The sequence below is a fragment of the Myotis lucifugus genome, unplaced genomic scaffold, assembly GCF_000147115.1.
Source record: "Myotis lucifugus unplaced genomic scaffold, Myoluc2.0 scaffold_504, whole genome shotgun sequence".
Lineage (NCBI taxonomy): Eukaryota > Metazoa > Chordata > Mammalia > Chiroptera > Vespertilionidae > Myotis > Myotis lucifugus.
Window position 1 is genome coordinate 26,780 of NW_005871552.1, and position 25,365 is coordinate 52,144.

The following is a 25,365-nucleotide window of genomic DNA, read 5'->3' on the forward strand; positions in this document are numbered from 1 at the left end:
TTTTCTCTCTCAACTTCCAATTCCAAACTTCTTTGGAACTTCATCTGCTCCTGTGTGAGTCCATTTTAAAATTCCTTCTTACTTGCTGCACATCACTACCCCATCTTTTTAGGAGCTATGTCAGCACTCGTGAAAAACCTTTTTTTGTTTGTTTGTTTGTTTAGCTTAGGTTTAGAGCAGCTGCTTTGTTGACAGCTTTGAGGGGTAGGTTAAAGTAGTCATCAAAACCATAAGGAGATCGGGACTCAAATCCAACTCTGCCAATTAGTTATTTTGGCCCTCAGCAGGTTACTCAACCTCTCTCAGCCTATTCTTGTGTGAGTAAAAATAGAGCTACTGCCCACCTTGAGGGGTTGATTTGAGGAGAAAAAGAGCATGGGCAGATTGATTACTCTGCAAAGAAGACCACTGTGTCAGGCAGGGTCCTCACAGTAACTAGCCCATGGACTTTACTCTCTTTTTGTCCTTCTAATCTCCAACCCTGGAACTCAGGAAGACCTCCTCCAACACCCCCAGGGAACAGCCAACTTCCAGGCGCAGCTTCGTACCCCCAGGGTCACAAAGCTCTACACCCACACCTGCCTTCTCTCACAAGTGGATCCCACACATCTCCTCCCCGGGGCCTTGCGCTATCCCTCACCCCTGGGCCCTTCCAGGAACTTCTTTCCAAGGGCATGAAAACCTTCTGGATTTCTTCCATCTTTTGTGAAGAACTCGTGAGACCCCAATTCGTCTTTGCTTCTGATCATTTCTCTCCTTTGACAAATTAACGTGGTCTGCATCCACCCCCCTTGCCACTGTTCCCTCTTACTCTCATCCTATGTGGTATTCCCTCATAGCGCCGAGCTTACTCTTACTAAGCTCCCCAGTGTCCTCTGTACCATAGCACCACTGGACGCTCTGCTCTTACCTGTGACAAGTCCATCGATAGCTCCCTTCTTGAGCTCTCTAACATTGTCTTCTCTGGGCTAGTCCTGCTCCTTTTCAGCCTGCAGCTTCCCAGGCCTGCTCTTCCCCATCTATATGATGATTAAATGTCTGTGTTCCTATTTCCATTAGGAATTCTTTTCTTATTCTGTGCCTTTCCATTCCTGTTACTGTTCTTCCCCCCTCACCCACAGTGATGTAGAAGTGCACATCAGAGCAATAACCCTGTGGGGCCTCTTGCTGCACTTAGCATGGCCGAGGCCCTCTGTGGTGTGTCCTTGCTCTAACTTCACTGTGGGTTCCTCTCTGCTCCCTCTTTAGGGCTCCAACATTAAGGTCTTCTTTCAGTTCCTCAATCAAGACTGTGCTTCCTCACTCAGAGATTGATCAGGTCATGTTCCTTTGGTCTAGAGCATAATTCCCCACTCTCAGTGATTTTAACACTGTCTACTCTCCCAACCTACAAGTCTCAGGAAAGACCCCAATGTCATTTCTTTGGGGAAACAGTCCCTGTGTCCTAGGTTTGATCAGCTCTCCACTGGAAACCCTGGAGCGCTGCTCTTTTCTAAGCCTCAGCACACGTGGAGCTCTGTACACTGTCTTGGCCTCCCTACTGAACACAAGGACTGTGTTTCTGATTCACCCTCACAGCTCCAGTTGCCTAGTCTTAGAAGATGGTGTGTTTGTTCATGACTGAATGAATAGATGAGTAAGTGAACAAATGAGAATTTAATGCATCAGTATCTGTATTCATAAACAGATGGATAAATAAATAAATGAACAATTGAGAACTAACTACATTTATAAAACAGCATAATTCTTGTTATATAGTAAGTAATCAATAAATGGCAGCTTTGTTTTTTCATTGACTTTTCAGCTTATAATCATGAAAAGAAAAAAACACATACCACCAGTCTGGTTAATGGAAGCAATGTTCCTTAATGACATCATTCATTAAATGCTAAGGCAGTTGTTGTAGGCCATGGGAATTTAACACTTAAATAGCAGCCTTTTCCCCTTACACTCAACTTTTTAATATCTTGTATTTATTGTCTCTTCTTCCCTCCTGCCCTCCTCAGGTTAAAATAATCATTTCTCACCTTGATTCTTACCTACCTGGTGCTCCTTTAACAATCCATTCCTTTCCATTCCTTCTCCTCTAGATGTGGGCTTCTTCAGGGTAGGGAATGTCTCTACCCTTCTGCCACACCCCAGTACCCAGCACAATACCTAGGACCAGTGTTTGTTAAATAAATGAATGATGATGACTGTTTAAAAAGCAGACTGTTGCGTTGTCAGTAGACTTAGTAGAAATTAATTGACTAATTTTGATCTTGGTACAGTTTTGAAAAATTATAGTTCAGACTTTTGGATTTTATACTTGTTGAGTATGGTTGATATATTGCTTTTTATATTTTCCACTTTATTTCCACATTTTTACATAGGAAAGATTTTGCTAGATTGCATCCCAATTCGAAATGATAGCTGTATTCCATGAGCTATTACAGACCTAGGTATATCAAGCCTCGTCACTTCTGTACACTAAGGCCTTCTAATCTCCAACCCTGGAACTCAGGAAGACTGCCCCCTTGCCCCCCCCCCCCCCCCCCCCCCCCCCCCAAAGAACAGCGGCCTTTCCGGGGGGAGGCCGAGGGGTGAACCCCCCCCACGGCGTGGGCCCCGGTCAAAATTATATATGGGGCGGTGAAAGGGCGGGTTAGAGGGGAATTTTTTTTTGGCATCTAACCCCGAAGTCTCATTATAGGCATCTACTGTGTGCCAGTCTATGCTAGAAGCTTTGCATACATATCTCTGCTCTTCTTATAAAAATAGGTAGATATACCCATTTTATGGATAAAGAAACAGAAGCCCAGGAAGGCAGATGACTTGCCTCAGGCAAGTTCAAGATTTGGACAGGATTTGAACCCAGGTCTTTGGGGCCTCAGAACCTTTGGTTCTCCTACTTTGTTCTCTTACCTCCCTTTTTTATATTATAGGCTTCAAGTAAATGTCACTATATCTATATGTCAGCATTTGTCCAGTTTATAAAGAGTGTTTTCTTTGCTACTTCTTTGACCTTAATTAGAGAACTGTGGGGTAGAATGAGGTGTTGGACAGTGATTAAAATGAGTGCCTATCTTCCTTTAATCGAGGGACATGATGTGGAGAGAACACAGAGTCATAGGCATGACTTGTAGGTGACAGAACCAGTATTACACCCTTCCTTACTCTGCCACTTCTCATTGGGTGCTAGTTGAGTTTTCTCTCAGCCTTGTTAATAACACCCACCTTTACTGTGGTAAGGAACCGGTGAGGGGTGTGTGTGGAAGGTGTTTGTAAACACCGAGCTTCTCTTGCTAGCATGCTCTGCACTTCACATATTTGGAAGCATGGTCTGCTTCCTTTTCCTTAATTCATTTCCTTTTTGGGTGCCTCCTCAGAATCAGTGCTATAGTGGATACCTTGGGAAAGCAGAGATAAATGAATCAAGTTGCCTCGGCTTCTTACTTCATTGTTTCCATCTGTCCCCTTTATGGGGCTTGGATCTCTTTCATTGCCTTAGTTTTCACTCTTGCAGGCTCAGTACTTTTTTAAAAATTACCATTTGTTGGAGAAGTACACACAGGATGAAGGAAGTACAAGGACAAGGAATCACAAGCCGTGATCCTCATCTTGTACCCGAGGCAAGTCCATTGGCCTTATCACTGCGGGCTCAGGTGTGGTGATGTGTAGGGACTGTTACTGCACAAGGGAATCAAGGGAATCAGCTCTTTAGAATCAGAGTCACCTCCTCTTGTTGCCAGTCAGGGCTCTTCATCCACTAGACCAGGGATTTTTAATTGAATATTTTGTGACTATGTATCCTAGTTCTGACTTTTTTCTCTTGAGTAGGAACAGGCTGCCAACATATATAAAAGCCGTGTTTCTTCCCCCCTTTCCTTCCATAATCTTCCCACCAAAAACCTTGGGAGAGCTGAGGCACTACACAGATGAATAAAGCATGGTCCCTTCCTCAAAGGGCGACTGGGCCTGTTGGGTAAATGTGGGGAAAGAGTAAGAGCTGAGGTGAGGGCTAAGTAATTACTGAGGGCCCTGCATAGTGTACTAGCAAGTTGGGACTTTATCTAGAAGACTCTGAGGGTTTTCTAGAGAAGAGAGTGGATGTTGTCAGTAGGGAAAGGATGGACTGCACAGGGTAAAACATAGGGTCTCATTTTCTGGCCTGGCCTGCCCACTTTTGCCTATTGGCACATTTGGGAATACCTATATTTCATCATGCTCCTATTAGATTGCCCATTCCTGCCTGCACCTCAGTGTCTGCTGAGACTTGTGCATGGGTTGAGGAGAAATACATCCCGAATCAGGTTTTTGAACGGAGGAAAATGTTCATAGTGACCATTAGGTTGGTGTGGTTTTGTTTTGTTTCACCTTAACTCCTTTCTTTAAAGATTTTAAAGTTTGCTCCTTTGTAGAATTCAAAATAAAACCCTTCATTCCCTATCTGATAAAAGTGGAAAAGTGGTCATGCTGTTGAAAACCAAAATCTGATTAAAATTTTATGGGACATGAGAATACATTGTATCCATTATGTTCATATTTAAATAAATAAGCAAACACAAAACATTTGGTGTCATGCTGGCATGGTGTGAAAACCTGGAATGACAGTAAAGTAGTGCAGGGCCAGGCCAGATGCTGTAAGAGAAGTGAGGAGGTTGTCTTAATGGGCATCTGAAGCAGACACCGTTGAGCATGAAAGCCCATGTTGGTGTATGGGGAGTAGGGTTTGGGTCTGCAAAGCTGGCAGAGGCCACGCTGGCACATGTCACTTCTGGTGGTGGATTAATATACCAGGTAGATTCCTTCTCTAACTGTTGTGTGGAGAGATGGACAGGCTCTGATCATTTTGCACACAGGTATATATGCCTGTGTTAACTCTAAATGATATGATCCGGGACCCTTCCAGTGCACGTCGTGTCATGAGAAGAATGTAGGCTTTGGTTTGCATCCCAGCCCAACCACTTATAATCTTTGGGACCTTGGGCTAGTCACTTCTTCTGAACCTCAGTTTCCTTGTCTATAAAGTCAAGATGATATTTACAGGATTTTCTGTGCCTGGCAGAGTACGTATCCGATAAATATTTCTCTTTCTTGTAGACATTGGATTAATAAGAATATAGGTAATCCCCTTAGAAATTGAGAACAGGATGTTGGTTGAGGATAGCCGTTGTAAAAAAATGCAGACATATTAGTGTGTCCTGCATTTTTCTAAGTGCTCCCCCACCCTACTCCCAGCATTTGCTACCATGAACTGGTTTTAGCTGTCTGATGAACTGGCTGTGTACAGATGACCTTAGCTTCCCCGGGAAGGTGTGAGAAGTCTGGCATTTCAACAGCAGTGCTCATTTACACTACCTGGACCATTCAGGGGCAGCCGCGTACTACAGAAGACATTGACACTGAAATAACTAACCTGGTCTTTCATAACCTGGTCTTTCTATTTGGACAGTCTGTATTGGAAATGGCCCTTCATTGGACAGGGTAGACAACAGAAACCTAAACAATTTGGTTGAGATGTAATGAACACCTAGGAAACCACCGCTCAACTAAAGAACTAACATATTGCCAATAAATTACATCTACCTGTTGTTCCTACCCTACCCCACCCTCCTGATTCCCTGCCAGGGGCAACCACTCTTCCAAATGTTGTGCTGATCATTTTCTTGTTTTTCCTTTTGTTTTACTTCTTTTTATCTCTCTCCCCACCTGTATTCATCCACCCCTCTTTCTCCTCCCTGTTCCCTTTCGCTCTCTCCCTCCCACTACAAATCTACAACATGTTATCTTGTTTCCCGAGGTTGAACATTTCTTGATATAATTATTGTCATATGCTTCCTTTTCTGTGAAATGGCTATGCATGCTTTTCATGTCTTTTGCCCATTTTTCTGTTGGGCGCTTTCTTACTGATGTGTAGGTGTCTTTATGTATGCTGGTGCTCAACTCCATCAGTTGCATATGTTACAAATATCTTCTTCCATTTTGTAGATTGTCTTCACTCTCTTTAAAGTGTCTTCTAATGCACAAAAGTTTTCCTATTAATGTAGCCAAATTTATTATCTTTCTTATGCTTAACACCTTGTATCTCCATAAATTCTTTCCTACTTCAAGCTCAGAAAGATATTTACTTACATTTTCTTTTCAAGTTTGCTTTTAACATTTAAGTATTTCGTCCATCTGGAGTTGATTTTTTGGCATAGTGTGAGTAAGAATTCAATTTCATTTTTTTCCTATGGATAAACAATTTTTCCAATTTTCCTTTTCCACACTCTCTGTCATGCTGTCTCTGTCCAAAAGCAAACTTTGACAGATGCATAAGTCTGTTTCTAGGCTCCTCTATGCCATTGGTCACTTTGTTTGTCTTTGAACTACACTGCCTAATTACTGTAGCTTTACAAGAAGCTTATTTGGCTACCCAGGCAAGTCCCCCTTTCTTTTCTTCTTCAGAAATGTCTGGGTTATTGTTGGCCTGTTCTTCATTTAAATTTTGGAATCAATCATTCTAATTCCACAGAATAATTGAGGTATAACTTATATACAATAAAAGTACCCTCTTTGTTGAACAATTCTGCATTTCAACAAGTGTAATCACCACCACACTCAACATATTAGGGCAGTTCCATCACCCCGAAATTCCCTCATCTCCTTGGTAGTTGACCTCCTCCTGCTGTTGGCTACCACTGCCCTGTTTTCTGTTCAGATTTGTTTCTCATTTCATTTAATTTTTTTCCAATGTTCTTTTTTTTTTTTTTTTTTTTTTTTTTTACTGCAGTTACATTAAATCTATAGATCAACTTAGGAAGGAATCTACATCTGGTGTTAAGTCTTCTTGTCCTTAAACATAATGTATCTATCAACTTAGACTTAGCTTGACAGTAATGGAAAGTTCTTAATTTTTAGAAAGAAAAAATCTAAACATTTTAAATCTTTAAAACTTCTAAAAGAATCATTTTACAAAATAATTGTTCATCTAAATAAATACATAAATGCACACAAATATATGGCAGACCTGTGGCAATATTACATTAAAAAAAAAAAAAGACCCGTCTTGGTTCCAAACCAGCTTTATTGCTCTTCTACAAGATCTTAGGCAAGCTGCTTAGCTTCCCTGATGCTCTGTCTCAGTATCTGTGTGATGACTAGAACATCCCTTCCTTGTGGGGTTATTGTGAAGATTAAATGCTAAAATGTGTGCAGAGTGTCAAGAGACAGTGGACTTAGTACAATGAAGCTGTGAGTGGATGAGACTATTATGTGGGAGGAACTGCTCTCACTCACCTATAAGGAAACAGGGAGGACTCTCAGCGTTAGTTCCCCAGTGCGTTTAACCAAGTGGCACGACCAAAAGATGGCCTTGAATCATTTCTCTGACAAATTTGGAAAAGGTTAGTGTTGCCAAGCAGCTGACTACACGCTGCTTCTGACAGGCAAGCTGGAATCACTGGAGGACACAGCTGACAGCCAATTCATTTTGCTGATTCATCCATTAGAAGGGTGGCTTTGAGCCAGAACTTAGCTTCCAGATTAAAGGCCGAGAGCTGCAAAGCTGCTGGGACTTGAAGGAATGCTGGTAAATTATTGCCATGTGAAGGCCAGGAGTGAAAAGTGGATTGTTATTTGTTTTCCCTTTTAAGCAATCCTAATTCCAAATGTGCTCAAATAAATTCCCCTTCCGAGGTTAGAGGGTTGTTTGTAACATTTGTCCATGGCACTGAGAGTGAAATTATTGGAAACAATTGGACACTATTAAACAGGTCATTTTGGCTCCTATGTGATCCAGTCATCACCTTTGCTTTCATGGGGAATACTGACTCAGGCCTACTCTTTTACTTGGTGTAGTCCAAGTTAATTTCGAGAGAGGGATTATTGCAGATGTCATTCCTTTTGGGGACATTTGCAAAATGAATATGCTGGATATAGGAATGAAACTTAAAGAGGAAAATCCAGGAAGTGTTCATTTACCAACAGTCAGTACAGAATAATGATGGTAGACTCTATGGGTTCTCTATGTATCATTTTGGTAGGTTAACCTGTTTTAGTAGGTAGTCTCAGGTATATAGGGAAATCAACTCTACATAAAGCTTGCATGTGACAGGGTGAGTTTAAGGGGATGGAGATTGTGTCTTTTTTATCAAATACCTAGCATAGTCCCTGGACAGACAGTGAGCAATTACTGGATGGAAGCATAGATGGATGGTGTTTGTTTATATGGAAATGATTGGGTGGTTAGATAAATGAGGGGAAAAGTCAGAAATGTGGCCACTGAAAGTAGGAAAAAAGTAACTGTCACGAGGAATTAGGTTTTCAAGAAAGGATCCTATTTCTGTGGTTCTCTGATTGATATGAGTGACTTTGGTCAATAGCATGTCTCCAGAATTTGATGCCTGTTTATCTCCTTGTGACTGAGTCAGAGCACACTATTTTGAGCTCACATTTCAGTAACTACTCTACTTCTTTAGGAGACTGTATACTATGAAAGTTCCTTAATACCCTCATGGTTCCTTTTTCTTTTTATTTCTCTTTAACTCTAGAGTGAATGTTTGAAAATTACAGCAAACTTCTTAGTAAAATTTGTGTTTCTTACAGAATTGTTTTTTTTTCTTTTCTGTAGTTTTATTTTGCTCTTTAAGTAGCTAAACATTAAGGGCATGACATTCTGTAATCCACTATTGTGCTGAGAAGTTTTAGGCAAATCTGGCCCACTTGGAATGAAGATTAAGTGTCAAGTGTAGGATATGTGGAACATCCTCCTCTCACACAGTTGTCTTTCCCTCTGATTTCAGGTCCCTAATATAATTGAGTCCTTTGTCCAGTTCTGATGTTCTCAAATACTGCATGCTTATCACCAGTTGCTGCATTCTGCCTGCACTCATTCACGTAATATTTATTGAGAAGTACTCTGTACCAAGAACTTTGCTAGAACTGGGTATATGGATTCTCTGTCAAACAGTAGGTGCTTTTTCAGCTGCCCAGATACCAAGTCAGCAAGGCCAGGCACTTATTGTCTCACTGCCAGTGTGGGAAATAACTGTTGGCAGTGAGAGTGGGCTAGGAGAGTATATGCTCAAAATGCATGAACCAGAATCAGCAAGTGGGTGCCTATCCACCCATAGGCCTTCCATGGGTCCTCACTCCCACTCCACCAGCATTTTCCATCCCACCGGCCTCTGAGAAGGACACAGCAAAGGATTGCAACAAAGCTGACCTGGCCTTAGTTAAGCATTAACACCAAGGAGGGAATAAGCTCCATCCAGCTTTCAAGTATTCCTGCCAGCCAGAGGCACATTACAGAGAATTAGCAGTCTTTAAAAGCAGAAGGAGAAGAGGCATGTCTTAGGCATTGTGGGGATCTCTTGTATTTGCAGAGTCCGAAGTGAGGTGCAGAGCAGCAAAAAGGCCCCTGGCTTTAGGGTCAAAGTAACCTGGTTTTGCATCCCATCGCTGCCACTCACTCGTGGTGAGGTCTGCAGTAAATCACCTGACTTCTGTGCCCCTGCTTTCTCATCAGCAAAAGCAGTTCCTCCCTTGTAAGTGTATTGTGAAGATTAGACATCATGTATGCAAAACACCGGACACACACATATGGTTGAACTTCAATATTTGACAGTGAAGATTGCTTTTATTGCCATTTTTATTTTTAACAAAATAAATGAGGGTTTACAGTTTTCCCTTAGTAGTTTTGTTTTGTTGTTGTTTTCATTTTCTTACTCTGGAAATGAATAATTTTTAAGCAGCAATTTTACCTGCAAATATTTTGAAAATTAATCTTTTACTTACAGCATGACAGTTCTTTACGTTTACAGAGCACTTTCACACTGTGGGTGAGGCTGTGGAGTAATGACTCTCTTTTCTCCAGATGAGGAAACTCAGACTTGGCGAGCCCAAGGAATGTTCCCAAGGCCACCTGGCTTCTCAGTGTCAGAGCTGGTGTCTGAGCTCAGACCTGAATCCAGGGCTCCTTTGACTACCTCAGTGACACCTCGGGGCTAGGTCAGGCTCTTTCATAATGATTTTTTTCTTTTTCTTGTAGCTGTCAATACCAGCAAATACGCAGAAAGCTACCGTATTCAGACCTATGCTGAATATGTGGGGAAAAAACACGAGGAGAAGCAGATCAAGAGAAAGTGGCCAGAAGATAGTTGGAAGGAGATTGAGAGAAAGCGGTTAAATCAGTGTATATCCTGTGCTCTGCAGAATCACTATTACCGCACCAATAGGTAAGAATCATTGGCTATTGATTTAGAAGCACAGTTATTCTAGCAATATCTTTTTTCTTGCTTCCTACAGGACTGTAAGTAATAAATCTGACTTTTGAGAAAGGACTTTTTAAAAAAACTTTTCCCATAATATCAGAAGTTACTACTACCTTAATTCTTTCTGTGCTTTATCGACCACAGCTGGTTCACTCACAGAAAACCCTTTTGAGGCAGACAGGATACATCTTATTCCTATTTTAGAGATTGAGGAAATAGGCTCCTTGACTTGCCCACCAGTTTCAGTGAGAGAGCCAGGTACAGAGTTGAACTCTGTTGTGTCTGATCCCTTCCTCTTCTCAGTATGCCATGTTCCTCTGCCTGAGCTCCTGAATTCCCTTCAGATCCTACATAGGCATCTGCACCACATGCAGACTATAAAACGAGAACTTGACAAATACTTCCTTTAATGCTTTTCATAATCCTACTTTCAGAAGTTAAATACTGGTAATATTTTGGCATCTTTGTGAAACTACAAAACATAGGTATAGAAAAAGGGGGTGGGAGAAGTTCATGATAGAAAACTAGAGGCCTGGTGCACGAAATTCGTGCACTCGGGGAGGAGGGAAGTCCCTCAGCCCTGCCCTCTCCCTCTCACAGTCTGGGAGCCCAGCTGACAGCTTAGGCCCACTCCCCGTGGGGCAGTCAGACATCCTTAGCACTGCCATGGAGGTGGGAAAGGCTCCTGCTACCGCCACTGCACTCACCAGCCATGAGCCTGGCTCAGGGCTTCTGGCTGAGCTGCGCTCTCCCTGTTGGAGCACACTGACCACCAGGGGGCAGCTCCAGCATTGAGCATCTGCCCCTTGGTGGTCAGTGCATGTCATAACAACCGGTTGTTCCACTGTTTGGTCAATTTGCATATTAGCCTTTTATTATATAGGATTGTAAAATTCATAAAAGTGTGATTAGCAAAAGAAAAAATTAGCTAGAATCCCACTACCCAGAGGCAATCACAATTAATATTTTGTATTGCTCTCCATACTTTGTAAATGGCTTTTTAGAGAGGTATGATTAACATAAAATAAAATGTACAGATTTAAAATGTTTAGTGCATAGAGTTTTAACAGTTATATACATCCATGTAACCACCACCCTAAATAGGATATAGAACATTTTTATCTCCCCCCAAAGTTTCCTTGTACCCCCTTTTAAGCAGCCCTAAGCAACCACTTCTAATTTCCATCACTATAGATCAGTGATTTTCAACCTTTTTTTGTCTCATGGCACATATAAACTAATTACTAAAATTACGCAGCACACCAAAAAGTGTATTTTTTTTTTTTTGCTGATTTGACCAAAAAATAGGTATAATTTTTATTCATTCACACTGGACAGCTATTGTTGTATTGACTGTTGTCATTTTTTTATTTGACAATCTAAGGGAAAAGAGGTCAGTATTCCTGACTAAATAGTCTGGCATTGCATGTTTTAAAAATTCTTGTGGCACACTGGTTGAAAATTGTTGCTATAGATTAATTTTTATTATTCTTGGAATTTGTAAAAAAAAAATGGAATCATATGGTATTGTGTTTGGCTTCATTTGCTTAACATGTTTTTGAAATTCATCCCTGATAAAATGTGTATCAGTAGTTCATTATTTTTTATTGTTCAGTAGTATTCCACTGTATGAATACACATTTACCTGTTCTCCTGTTGGTAGAAAGTTGGGTTGTTTCCAGTTTGGGACTATTATAAATAAGGCTGCTGTGGTCATTTCAGTAAAAAAAAATTGTGGCATATGTTGTCACTTCTTTTGAGTAAATACCTAAGACTAGGATTGTTGGTACTTAGGTTAGATGTATGTTAAACTTTATAGGAACAACCAAACAATTCTCCAAACTGGATGTACCATTTTATACTCCCCACCAGTATTGTATGAAAGTTCCAGTTGCTCCATATCCTTGCCAACATTAGTGCTGTTAGTGTTTTTTCTTTTTTCTTTTTTTTTTTTTTTAAATACATTTTATTGATTCTTTTTAGAGAGGAAGGGAGAGAGATAGAAAGTTAGAAACATCGATGAGAGAGAAAACATCGACCAGCTGCCTCCTGCACACTCCCCACTGGGCATGTGCCCGCAACCAAGGTACATGCCTTTGACCCGGAATCGAACCCGGGACCTTTCAGTCCGCAGGCCAACGCTCTATCCACTGAGCCAAACCCGGTTACGGCAGTGTTTTTTCTTATTCTAGCCATTCTAGAGGATATAAGATGGTTTTCATTTACATTTCTCTGGTGACTAATGATGTTCATCACCTTTTTGTGTACTTGTTGGCCATTTAGATATCTTCTTTCTGAGGTGGATTTTTCAGTGTCCCGCCCATTTTCTAATTGGGTTGTTTGTCTTTTTACTGTTTTTTATTGTAAGAGTTCTTTTATGTAATCTGGATATACCTCCTTTGTCAGATATATGTATTGCAAATATATTTGTTTGAGTTTTGAGTTCATTTTATTAACAGTGTCTTTTGATGAGCAAATATTTATCATTTTGATGAAGTCTGGTTTAAAATATTTTTTATGATTAGTGGGTTTTATCCCTGTCCAAAATATCTCTGCATTCCCCAAGTTTGCAATGATTTTCTTATATGTTTTTTTTTCCTAGAAGGTTTATAGTTTTAATATTTAACTCATGATCCATGTCAAATTAATTTTGTGTATGCAGTGATATTGGAGTCAGTGTTAATTTTCTACATATGAGTATCCAGTTGTTTCAGCAACATTTGTTCAAAAGATTTTTCTTTTCTTATTAAGATGAACTTGGCACTTTTGTCTAAAATAAATTGACTAAGTATTTAGGTCTATTTTTGTACTCCTCTGTTTCATTCATTTTTATGTCTATTCTTATGCCAGTACCACACTTTCTTATTTCTGTGACTTTATAGTAAGACTTAAAACTAGGTAGCATAAACCCTCCAACATTGTTTTTCTTTTTCAAATTATTTTGTCTATTCTAGATCCTTTGTATTCCAAATAAATTTTAGAAGCATCTTGTCTGTTTCTTCATTAGGCCTGTTTTTAGGTTTTGCTGTAGAGGTCTTACGTTAATATTCTTCCTAAATATTTTATGTTATTGATGTTATTATAAATGAAAGTTTCTTAAAACAAGTCACTCATTTTCAAGTTTTTTGCTGCCTCTGTATAGAATATAATTAATTGTTGTATGTTACCCTTATACCCTGCAACCTTTTAAAATTTACTTCTTCTGATAGTTTTTTTTAATATTCTACAGGGTTTTATATACACAATCATGTTAATGTGCTAGTAACAAGCTTTATTTTTTCAATATTTGTGTCTCGCTTCTTTTTTCTGCTTTTTTCCTGACTAGCACCTCTGGTACATAGTTAAGTAGAAGTGGGAGAGTGGATATCCCTGCCTTATTTCTAGTATCAGGGGAAGTTCAGTGTTTCCCCATGAAGTATGATTTTTAGGTTGTCCATACAAGTCCTTTTTCAGACTGAGGAAGTTCCCTTCTATTTCTGGTTTGCTAAGAGTTTGTATTATGAATGGATGTCGAATATTTTCAGATGCTCTTTTTGTATCTTTTAAAATTATCATATAGTTTTTATACTTTATTTTGTCAGTATTTTGAATTACATTGATGTTTTTAAATTAATTTGCATTCCTGGGAGAAATCCACTTGGTCATGATGTATTATCCTTTTTACATGTTGTTGGATTTGATTTGCTCATATTTTATTAAGTACTAGAGGCCCGGTGCACAACATTCGTGTGCTGGGGTAGGCGGGGGGGGGGGGGGAGGGACCCTCAGCCCAGCCGTGCCCTTTAGCAGTCTAGGAGCCCTCAGGGGATGTCCACTGATGGCTTAGCTGCAGTCAGACATCCTTAGCGTTTCCATGGAGGTGGGAGAGGCTCCCACCACCGCCACTGCACTCGCCAGCCGCAAGCCCCACTTCTGGCTGAGCAGCGCTCTCCCTGTGGGAGTGCACTGACCACCAGGGGGCAGCTCCTGCATTGAGCATCTGCCCCCTGGTGGTCAGTGCATGTCATAGTAACCAGTTGTCCTGCTGTTTGATTTGCATATTATCCTTTTATTACATAGGATTTTTATCTTTCTTTATGAGAAATATTAGATTGTAATTTCCTTTTCTTTTATATTTTTGTCAAGTTTTTGTATCAGGAACTAACCTCATAAAACTAGTTACTAGTAAGTTCTTAAGTTTTTGGTTGAGTTTACTGGTGGAGATATCTGGACATAGAGTTTCTCTGTGGAATGGTTTTTTATTATGAATTCAATTTCTTTCATTGATATGGGCTATTTAGATTTTCTGTTTTTTTTTTGTTTGTTTCACTTTTAGGAATCTGTGTTTTTCAAGTAATATTCTATTTCGTTTAGGTTGGTAAATTCATTAGCATAAAATTATTAGCTTAGGATATTCCCTTATAATTTTAATATCTGTAGGATCTCTAATTATGTTCCTTTAAAAACTCCTGATATTGGTAATTTGTGTCTCTTTTCTTTTTTCCTAGCTAGGTGATTATTAATTCTTTCAAAGAACCAAAATTAACTTTATTGGGCTTTTTTCCTATTGTTTTTCTGTCTTATTTTTCATTTATTTATACTCTTGTTATTTCTTCGCTTATTTTGGATTTGTTATTCTTTGTCTAGTTTTTAAAAGTGGGAACTTAACTCATTGATTTTACTACATTTCTTCTTTTCTAATAAAAGCATTTAAAACTACACTAACCCTAGCCGGTTTTGCTCAGTGGATAGAGTGTCAGCCTCTGGACTGAAGGGTCTGGGGTTCAGTTCTGGTCAAGGGCATATACTCAGTTGCAGGCTCGATCCCAGCCCTGGTTGGGGCGCATGCAGGAGGCAACCAATTGATGGGTCTCTCTCACATCGGTGTTTCTCTCTGTCTCCCTCTCTCTTTCCCTCTCTCTATAAATCAATGAAAAAATATACTCGGGTGAGGATTAACAAAAAAATAAAAATAAAATAAAGCTACACTAAATAATAAAGTCAGCACACTAAGTAAGAAAAAGATTATTCACCCTTTCAATGGGTACAGCCTTTTAATTCCCACCTACCATCTGTATACACGACTTCAAGAAATGGTTAGAAATCACTAGCCTGTGGCAGAAGAAACTTGAACTCAGCCCTTTTTGTCCTTTGTGTGTTGGTTCCTGATTTACACATTAATTGCTTAACTGCTTCTGTGACTTAGAGTGGTTGCCTTTCCCCTTCAGACCCACCACCACCCTGCTGTCTAAGAATGCATTTCTGCAGCATGGGCACCAGCCCTCTTGTCCTGTGGTAGCTCACTCCCTCTCAGCAGTAAGGAGTGCACTCAGAAGCTCTGTTTACCATCTCTTGTTTTTCCCTTCTTCCTCCTGGCTCCATTTAACTTTAATGCTTCTGTTCTTGGTTCTCAGCTGCCTTTTTCTGGGGAAATTTCCTATTGTTTCGTTCTTGTTTGCTTCATGTTCTATAGCTTAGGAACAGATTTTATTACATCTGTATCTTTATATTAACCAAATGATCCTCCTACAATTTGCATATTCATCTTAGGCTAGATCTTTAGTCTGGAAAATACTGTAGAAGTTATCTAGTCTAGTAACCTCAGAATCTTTCTTGAATTTGAGCAGAGTTAGCAAATTCAGTGTAGATCTTGTGGCGTTACATATATTTTAGCAGAGAAAGTGTTTCCCATGACACTTTTTAAACCATTGAAGTGATAAATGCAAAATTTTATAAAAGTTTGCATAGTACAAGAGAATATAAAATGAACAGGTATAGGGGAATCTTTGCTCCTCATTCCCAGTTCTCCTTCCCTGTGGCGGCTACTTTATCATTTTCTTCTGGTGGTGAATCTACCTTTAACTAAAAAGTCTTACCAACTTTGACCAATATATCTTAATTGCTTCTATATAAGATTAAAAATTAAGCACATATAGTACCTTCCTTTGCTCTCTGTCCCCTTCTCACTTTCGTTAACTAAATTAGGTTATTTATACTACTTACTACTTTTTTGTATCTATATTTTTGTGCTTTCTTGAGAAGTTGATTCCAAGAGATGGCAGGAGGTATATAGCATGTATATTATTATGATTGTATAAATACAATTCTCTAGTGAAGAAAGGCTGCATATTTGGGCCCACAGAGAAGAAAATGTATTCCTATGTCATTCAAGCTTTGCTGCCCAAAGGAGAATATCTTCTAAATATCTCAGCCATTTTTGTGTAGATTTTTTTGAGGGAACTAATTTTCTTAGTGGTGTGTTATTTTTTTCTTTTTTTTTGCACATATATTATATGGTTAGTAAACTAAAAAATGCCTCTATTTCACCTTCCTAATTGATAATGTTCCTGGATATAGAATTTTAGATCCAAATATTTTATCCTTCCAGAACTTTGAATACATTACCACTATAATCATGGATTTACTTTCCTGTTTTCCTTCAAGGCAGGTGCCATGTTTTCCGAGTCTTTATATCTCTAGCACCTAACCTAGAGTCTGATCCACAGTATGTACTCAGATAGTTGGTGAATTAATGAATGAATAAGTAACTACTCAAGTGTCAGTTTCCTGAGTGCTTGCTCTGAGCTAGGTATTTCACATTTTATCTCATGTGATGCTCATAGCAACATTGTGAGGGGTGAGAGGTTATCCCCACTTCATAGAGGCTCAGGGGGATTAAACAGTTCTTGAATTGGATTTGATTCCAGGGTGATCTGAAGAGCCCTGTTCTTTCCACCCCCATAAATTTTTCCAGGTCTGGGATAGCCATGGATTTTTAAATATATATATATATTTATACATTACAGTTGCTTTTTAAAAAATATATGTGTTTTTAAAATCTTTATTGTTTAAAGTATTACATATGTCCCCCTTTTCCCCCCATTGACCCCTTCTAGCCTTCTCCTGTCCACCTCCCTCTCCACCTTCACCACTCTGTTGTCTGTGTCCATGGGTTATGCCTATATGCATACAAGTTCTTTGGTTGATCTCTTCCCACCACCCCTGATTTTTAGAGAGAGGGGAAGGAGAAGTATAGAGAGAAACATTGCTGAGAGAGTAACATCATCCATCAGCTGCCTCCTGCATGCTCCCTAGGGGATCGAGCCTGAAACCCTGGCATGTTCCCTAACCAGGAATTGAACCTGCAAACTCTTGGTTCTAGAGGCAAAGCTCAACCGCTGATCCATATCAGCCGAGTGCTATTCTTTTTTATGCTCTAATTATCTTGTTATGACCAGTGAGAACCATTTTGAGTTGCCTTTTGAGTCTTCTGATACAATTCCAGGAGTCTTTAATAGCTTCTTTGACTTCTGGTACACTTAACAAGATATTCCAGGCTCTTGTTATACATGTCTTACCTTATATTTGGAGTCAGCCATTTCTCTAAGGGGCTTGTTCCTTTTGATAGGAAATGGTATTTAGAAACCATTATCTGGGTTCTCAGGGTGTTGATTGATACTGGTTTCTTTGTTGTTTTATAGCCATTTTTACTGAAAAGAGCTAGCACGGTAGTCTTTCTTCCTTTCATGAAAAAAGATAAGTTTATACTGATACTTCAAATTCCAGTTAGACTCCACAACTTATTTTTAAAATTTTGTTTTTCCTTTTCCTTGTTGAAAATTCTGGTTTATAATGATATTAAGTTAATTATTTACTTGGTTTATGCTACTACATACTATAAGAGTTTCAGAATAACTCTATCAGTAGCATTACTAGTAATGTACTTATTGAAAAATAATTTTATATTTTGGTAGCAATTTTTGTCTCTAGAGTTTATCTAACTAGAGCTGAACAATCAAATTACCTTATTTTAAAGTCATTTGAAGTAATTAATTTTTTGTGTGGTTAAGCTACCATCTCAGTAATCATTTAGGTTTTCTTTATATTTACTTTTATGGATTGCCTTTCTAAAATTTAATTTTGTCTTATAATTGTGTAAAACATTTATATGGTTCCACAATCAAATCTACCAAGTTTGTCTCTCTGCGCCTTCTCCAGCTTGTTTCTCCCTCCCTTTTAGTGACCAGTTTTATTAGTTTTTCGTATATCTTTCCATTCTTATAAATATGTAAACAACTACATAAATATACCCCCACCTTTTGTTAGGTAAATGGTAATGAACACATACTTTTCTCTACCTTCTTTTTCTCATTTGCCAAATAGCTTGGAAGTCACTCTTATTCTGCTTCTTGTTTAAGTGTGATTCTTTACACTGCAAATGGCTTAGTGTTCTTTAGCCTCCTTAATAAAACATACTAACCTGCTAACCTGGGTTTAATTCTAATTTAAATGATCAACCTTGTAGCGGAACTCATGAATATTGTAAAGTCAGATGCTTGTGAAAGATCGATTCGTAACCCAGTGCTCTAGTTCAGATAAATCATTCTTCTTTTACCTTTCTTACGTCTTTCTTTGTCCTGTCAGTATAAAGGTGTAAAGCTCACTGACACACAGAATGCTTTTTGGAATATCTACAGATAAATGTGAAATACAGGAGAGAATGCTTATATTTACTAAGCAGATTCTTCATTCTAGGGCTGAGCTAGATGCTTCAGATTGTTGTTGTTGTTTTTAAACTGTGTAATAACTCATTGTAACCCTTAGTGATATTCCTGATTTATAGATGAGGAAGTTGAGTCACAGAAAACCCAAGTAATTTAGCTGAAGTTACACAGAATTCTAACTTTATAGGTGTTTTGGATCCATAGCCCAGTGTATTAAGTTACCTCTTAGAAGCATGGCACATTTACACCTGTGAGTGTGTAAATGCTCTCTCATTTTAATAAATTATCTTTTCTTAAAAAAAAAAATAACTGTCAAAGAAGCCCTAAGTTGAAAACTGAATTTCAACCTTATTTCTTTGGGGAAAGGATTTAGATATCTAGTCCCATGGATTATCAATGGAAAACTATTAGTTTTTAACAATTTAAAAAAAAATACACAGAAGTGACCCTATGATGTATAAGCCAATATAAAAATTATTGAAGTGCCTTTAGAATCCAGTCTTGGTCTTTGATGAATTGATTGGTTGCTTTTAAGTAGAAGTTCCACAGCTCATCTGGAGGAAAATGACTTGATGATGATAAAAGGAAGGGGAAATATTGAGACTATTCAGCCTGGAATAGTAGCTGGAGGCAAGGGGCAGTAGGAACCATGGTAAGATTATGAAATGCCATTATGAGAAGAATAATGGCTCTTTATCCTCACCGGGGACTGAGGAAGAACCCTGAGGGGAATAAGGTAGCATATTAGTCCTATTTCACTGATTAAGAAAAAAAAGAAAGACTCAGAGGGGAAGTGGTTTGCTCCAGATCATAGAGCTGGTGACACAGCTCTTTTCTGCTGATGGGCTACCTTCCCCTCCTCTTTGCTGATTTTGCCTCGGTCTAATTATCTTTTAAGGGCTGTGTTAATTTCGGACTGGAAAGGTGGTACAGAGAGACCTTTAAAATCTGTTTTAAACGATTAAAAAGTAATAATCACAGCCCTTTGCTTAGTCTTCCCTCTTATTCAGCTCCTTTCCACCTTAACATCTGAACAACTGAAGAAAGGATCACTCTAGTCTAAAGGAGTATTTTAAGAAATTCAAATAAATATTCAGCATAAAACTAGAATCTGATTAATGTAGAATTTTAAAGTACCAGGCAAATTGGTGTTACCGTGGAATGTTCCTAAGACATAAAGCCACGGAGCTTTCTTAAATCAAGATGTAGAAACAACTCTAACAAATATTCCTTCTAAATATTGTTCCCATCTCCAAGAAAATTCATTATTTCCATTTAAAAGTTTCTGTATGCAGTAATTTAGAATTTGGCACTGAAAACCCACTTCTAAATATTGTTCTTTGAAAGAAAGCCTGGCTGGTGTCAGGGAAAGCTGAACTGGTCGAACCCGTCTCCTTTTGACTTGTGTTGGGCCAGTAGGTCAGAGCACTATTGCTTTCTTTCAAAGAAAATATTTCATCAGGATTCCCGAGAATAATATAAAAAGAAAATCAGACAACTTGAATAAACAAAATGTGATATAGAACACCCATTTTCAAACGGTGTGCTGTAAAACGTGCAATACCTGACTAGTCAGGAGCACTTACCTCTTTTCCCTTAGATTGTCAAATAAAAAAATGACAACAAGCCAACACAACAATAGCTGCCTGATGCGAATGAATCAAAATTATACCTATTTTTTTGTCAGATTGGCAAAATATACATATATACTGCTGTGCTGCAGAATTTTAGTAATTAGTTTGTGTGCCATGAGATGAAAAAGGTTGAAAATCACTATTACAGAATATTATTCAACTTAAGAAAGGAAGGAAATTTTGATATGCTACTGCAACATGGATGAACCTTGAGGACATTATGCTAAGTGAAATAAGCCAGTCACAAAAAGACAAATACTGTATGATTCCATTGTTATGAGGTAACTAGAATAGTCAAATTCACAGAGACAGAAAGTGGAATGGTGTTTGCCATGAGCTGGGGGAGAGAGGGATGGGAGTTAGTATTTAATGGGTAGAGAGTTTCTGTTTTGCAAGATGAAGAGTTCTACAGATTGGTCACATAACAATGCAACTCAACTGTGTATTTCCCTATAATTAAAAATATTTTAAAAGATGCAGGCAATCTGGAATGCAATCTTTTTAAAAATATATATTTTATTGATTTTTTTACAGAGAGGAAGGGAGAGGGATAGAGAGTTAGAAACATCGATGAGAGAGAAACATTGATCAGCTGCCTCCTGCACACCCCCTACTGTGGATGTGCCCGCAACCAAGGTACATGCCCTTGACCGGAATCGAACCTGGGACCCTTCAGTCCACAGGCCAACGCTCTATCCACTGAGCCAAACCGGTTAGGGCTGGAATGCAATCTTTTTATGGTAAAATTTCACTTGAAGCCTTTCTCACGATAATCGGGGATGGGGAGGATGCTGACCTAAAATACTTTTAAAATTTCAGCAGAAAATTATGAATTATCAAGAAAAATAGTTGGTGAATTTATAACTTTCAGTTACTACTTATCTATTTTACACTTCATTAAATTGCTTTTGTAGATATAAAAATTCTTAAGATAAAATATGAAAGGTAGGTAAATTGATTGTAAATGCTGTGAGATCCGGCCTTTTCTTCTTACTTGTTGTATGGGCTATAGCATGTCTGGCAACCAGACCAACTGATTTTAGATGTAGGTCTGTCTGCTTTAAGAGAATGAAGTGTCACCTCTACAGAAATGGACAAAAGCACACCTGTGAAAGCAGAACAGTTGTAGTGATTAAAAATTATGTATTTTTTAAAAGAGCTCAATCTCTAAGATTTCTATAGTTGATTTTAAAAATTCTGTAATTATTTCATTAAAATTGGGAAAATTTTAGTAATGACTTAGCTTTCTTTAAATTTAAAAACATAGGAGTTAGTTCCCATCTCCAAAAAAATTCATTATTTCCATTTAAAAGTTTCTGTATGCAGTAATTTAGAATTTGGCACTGAAAACCCACTTTAAAGCAGTATGTCGTCTCAAGATTATATTTTAAAGAATTGAAAGCTCAGTTTAATATCCCCTTATATTTAATCTGACTTTTGATGTTTTGGAATACTTTCATGTTTAATAATAGCAGTAGTATTTGAAATAAATGTTTTCTTTCCATATCTTCATGTTATTTATTTGAATAACTATAATGAAAAGTAATTATCATCTGTGTTTCTAATAATGTATTATATTATTCATACTTATCTTCATATAATAGTATAAATTTTTAAATGGGACTGCCAATTGAAATTGCCCTCAACACACTTAGATCATTAAGGAAGTGAAATGCTATCTTTTCCATATCTATTAACCAAACACACAACTGATTTCCTATTTGAGTTGCCCAGATCATGTGCAGTTAGAATTATTCCTGTATTATTTGTATTTGTTTCAGCTGAAATAAAGTATGAAATGTGTAAATCCTATATTTTCATTTCTAGGTGTAGAAATCCTTAACATTTTTCTGGCGGTTCTTTTTTGACACTTTATGCCCTGCTAGTACAATATAAGCCGGCAGAAGCCACAGCATGTTTGTGTTTACTTAGGGGAGGTCAGGTAGAAGGATGAATGGCTACTATAGCCCAACATGAGCTTTGTCATTGTGCTGATAGGTGGTTCCATGTTTAAATTCTGTCTGCAGATTGTAGGTGCTTCCTTTTGTTCATTCAAGAATCTCTGAAGCAAAGATTTCATTTCATTCAACCGCATTGCTGGGAGAGCAGAAGCCAAATACTTAACCACATGGGAACATTCTAGAGCTTCCCCCTTATATGCCCCCTTTTCAAATGCAAAAGAACTAAAATCTGCTGTGTATTTTCAGGTCTCTATCCCCAAAGTAGAACTAATTATAGAACCTAAGTAATGGCTAAATTGATGTTAATTGTACAGTTCTTTATACTTTACTGTATATTTGAAGTTCTCATAATAAAATGTTGGGAAAAAAATGGAACTGTGTCTTCTAGTAACCTTGTATACATTTCCAACAGAGTAGGGCATTTGGGGTGGTCTGGACACCCATGAGTTAATAAATAGCCATCCAGTTATTTACTTACCCTCCCAGCCATCACGACCATGCTGTACCACCTGTTTATGCTGTTTATGTCTTCGTTCTACTTCTTCTTCTCTCTTCCTCTCCTCCTTTCCTGATGCTTTTCAAAAATTTGGACCACTGCCTCTGAAGACCCATCAACATCATCCCTAAAACATGGACTCCCCCCTACGCGCCCCCCCACCCCCCGCCTTTGCCTACCATAGAACAGTGAGGAAGCAGAGAAGGCACTTGCATTTGTTAAGTGTTTACCATGCGCCAGGGACTGTAACCTTTGCTGTTTTGTATAGTTTTCTTATTTGATCCTCACAATAACCTATTTTATAATTGAGGAGACTGAGACTCACAGAAGGAATTTGCCCTGGGTCACAACACCAATATATGACAGAACCCCGATTCAAGCCCTCATCTCTCTCATCTGAAATCCCATTCATGCTCTTTCCAGAATGTCCACTCCTTCAGATATCCACTTGTGATCCTTTCCCACCACCACCAGGAATGCCTTCTGATGCCTTCTATGCCACCTAGAATCCTTGGGAATTCTTTGCCTTGGTAACTCTTGGTAGGAAGTGAAAAGAAAAAGTTGGGAATGATTGTTTACTTATATTAGCATTCCAGTACCTAACAAATGATGCCTTGTGGTCACTCAGAAAAAGATGCAAATGAATGAATGATCAAGAGAACCTATAATACACCCAGAATATACCTTTCTTTCCAGTTTCTTATTGGAGAATACCATTCAGACTGCTTTTTCCTGTTAGTTTATGCCAGTTTTAATTGCTTTGCTAAAGGTAAGGCAGAAAGAAATGACATTCTTTTCATAATTACATCAGTATCCACCCTATTTTATTGTCTTACCTGCTGTTTAGACAGCAGGAAAGACAGCTGAAAGAACCATATAAAGGTGGGAATAGATCAACTGTGGATGCCTTGGAATATCTTAGTCTGAAGACTATTCATGCATACCTTACCACATTTTTTAAGGGAAAATAACTTAAAAGCAAATCAATCTCATAGGATGCTACAGAAATCAGTATAAAGAACGGGAATTCTTGGGAATGACCATGAGGTACATGATTTATCATCTTAAATGAATGATTCTACAATCTTGGAGGGGATTAATTTCTAGTTTGCTTATAGTCACAAATTATTCCCAGAAGGCTCTTCATAAATCAAACCAAAATGTAAGAAGCATGTCATTTCTTGGAAAGAGAACATCTGGTAGTAGGTGGTCCTCTGTTCTGAAGAAGCTGAAATGACATTCTCTATTTCATGAGGTAGAATCTTGTTCTCTTCTCCTGGTAAAGCCATCATAACCCTGTTGATTCAACAAGTCAAATTAGTGCTAATGATGTAATCTCATCATCAATTTGACTAAATATGTGATTTAGGATGTTTAAATTAATGAATATAATGAAACCATTAGAATTTAGAGTAATGTTTTCCATTGGTCGATAGCTTTCTTTTGAACCTCTTTCTTCATCCCCAGTTTCTTTCTCTCTATTAGCTAAGATTATTTGTCTACAATGGGCATCATATAAAGGTGAGTGCCCAGGCAGAGAGGAAGAGTTGGTATCTTCCATGAGTATGAAAACCTCACCTACCTTCTTCCTTCAACATCATTTGTGAAACAGTAGTTCATTTCCAAATTTGAGCCTCATCAGTTGATATTATGAGTTTTTTTTTCCTTCTCAGATTTGGTTTATAAGAAAAATAGAAACAACCAAAAATGACAATTTCCGAAGAGATTAAAAGCACATAGGATTAAGATACTAATACGATAAATTTTGTTTTTGTTTAGATAACTAAGTGTCATTTCTACTTGCAAATGCTAATAATTGTGAAATACAGTAATATCACACTAATTCAGATGAATGGAAGTGAAGGCTAAAGACATTTTTGTTGTTGTTGTTAATCCTCACCTGAGGATATTTTTCCATTGATTTTTTTTTTTTTTTTTTTTAGGGAGAGTGGGAGAGAGAGGGAAAGGCAGAGAGAAACAATGATGTGAGAGAAATACATTGATTGGTTGCCTCCTGCATGCGCCCAGACAAGGGCCCAGGCTGAGGAGGAGCCTGCACCAAGGTAAATGCCCTTGACTGGAATCGAACCCAGGACCCTTTGGTCCACAGGCCAATGTTCTATCCCCTGAGCCAAACCAGTTAGGGTGACTAAATCCATTTTTGAAGAAATGCAGATATATTCTTTTAAAGAATGGGTAGCATCTATAATTGTGTGAGCAAAAGTGTTACTTGATAAAGCTGTATATTTGCTGGAAAGGACTTGGAGATGATCCAGTACACTCTTAGTGCTGACAAAGGAGAACTGGAGGGTCTGAGAAGCTGTGTCTTATTCAAGGTCACAAAGCCAATTAGTAGCAGAACTGAATATATCCATTTAACATAACCAGACAAGTAATGATTTATTGGTATGGTAGCTATTCACATGTTAAGTGGATCTTTGTGAAGTTCTTGACATTTTTAAAATATTTCAATGAAATGTATGAATAACTAGAGGCCCGGCGCACAAAATTTGTACACGGGTGAGGTCACTAGGCCTGGCTGGCGATCAGGGCCGA

At 38.4% G+C, this 25,365-nt stretch overlaps 1 protein-coding gene across 1 annotated transcript in view; it reads left to right on the forward strand.

The window, feature by feature from the left end:
• The first annotated feature begins 7,330 nt into the window (after positions 1–7,330).
• Positions 7,331–25,365, forward strand: part of PARN (poly(A)-specific ribonuclease) — a 42,282-nt gene continuing 24,247 nt past the window's right edge. Inside the window, exons 1-2 of the mRNA XM_023744976.1 lie at positions 7,331–7,367; positions 10,013–10,199. Coding sequence (XP_023600744.1) covers positions 7,331–7,367; positions 10,013–10,199 — 224 coding nt within the window. The remainder of the gene's footprint in view (positions 7,368–10,012; positions 10,200–25,365) is intronic.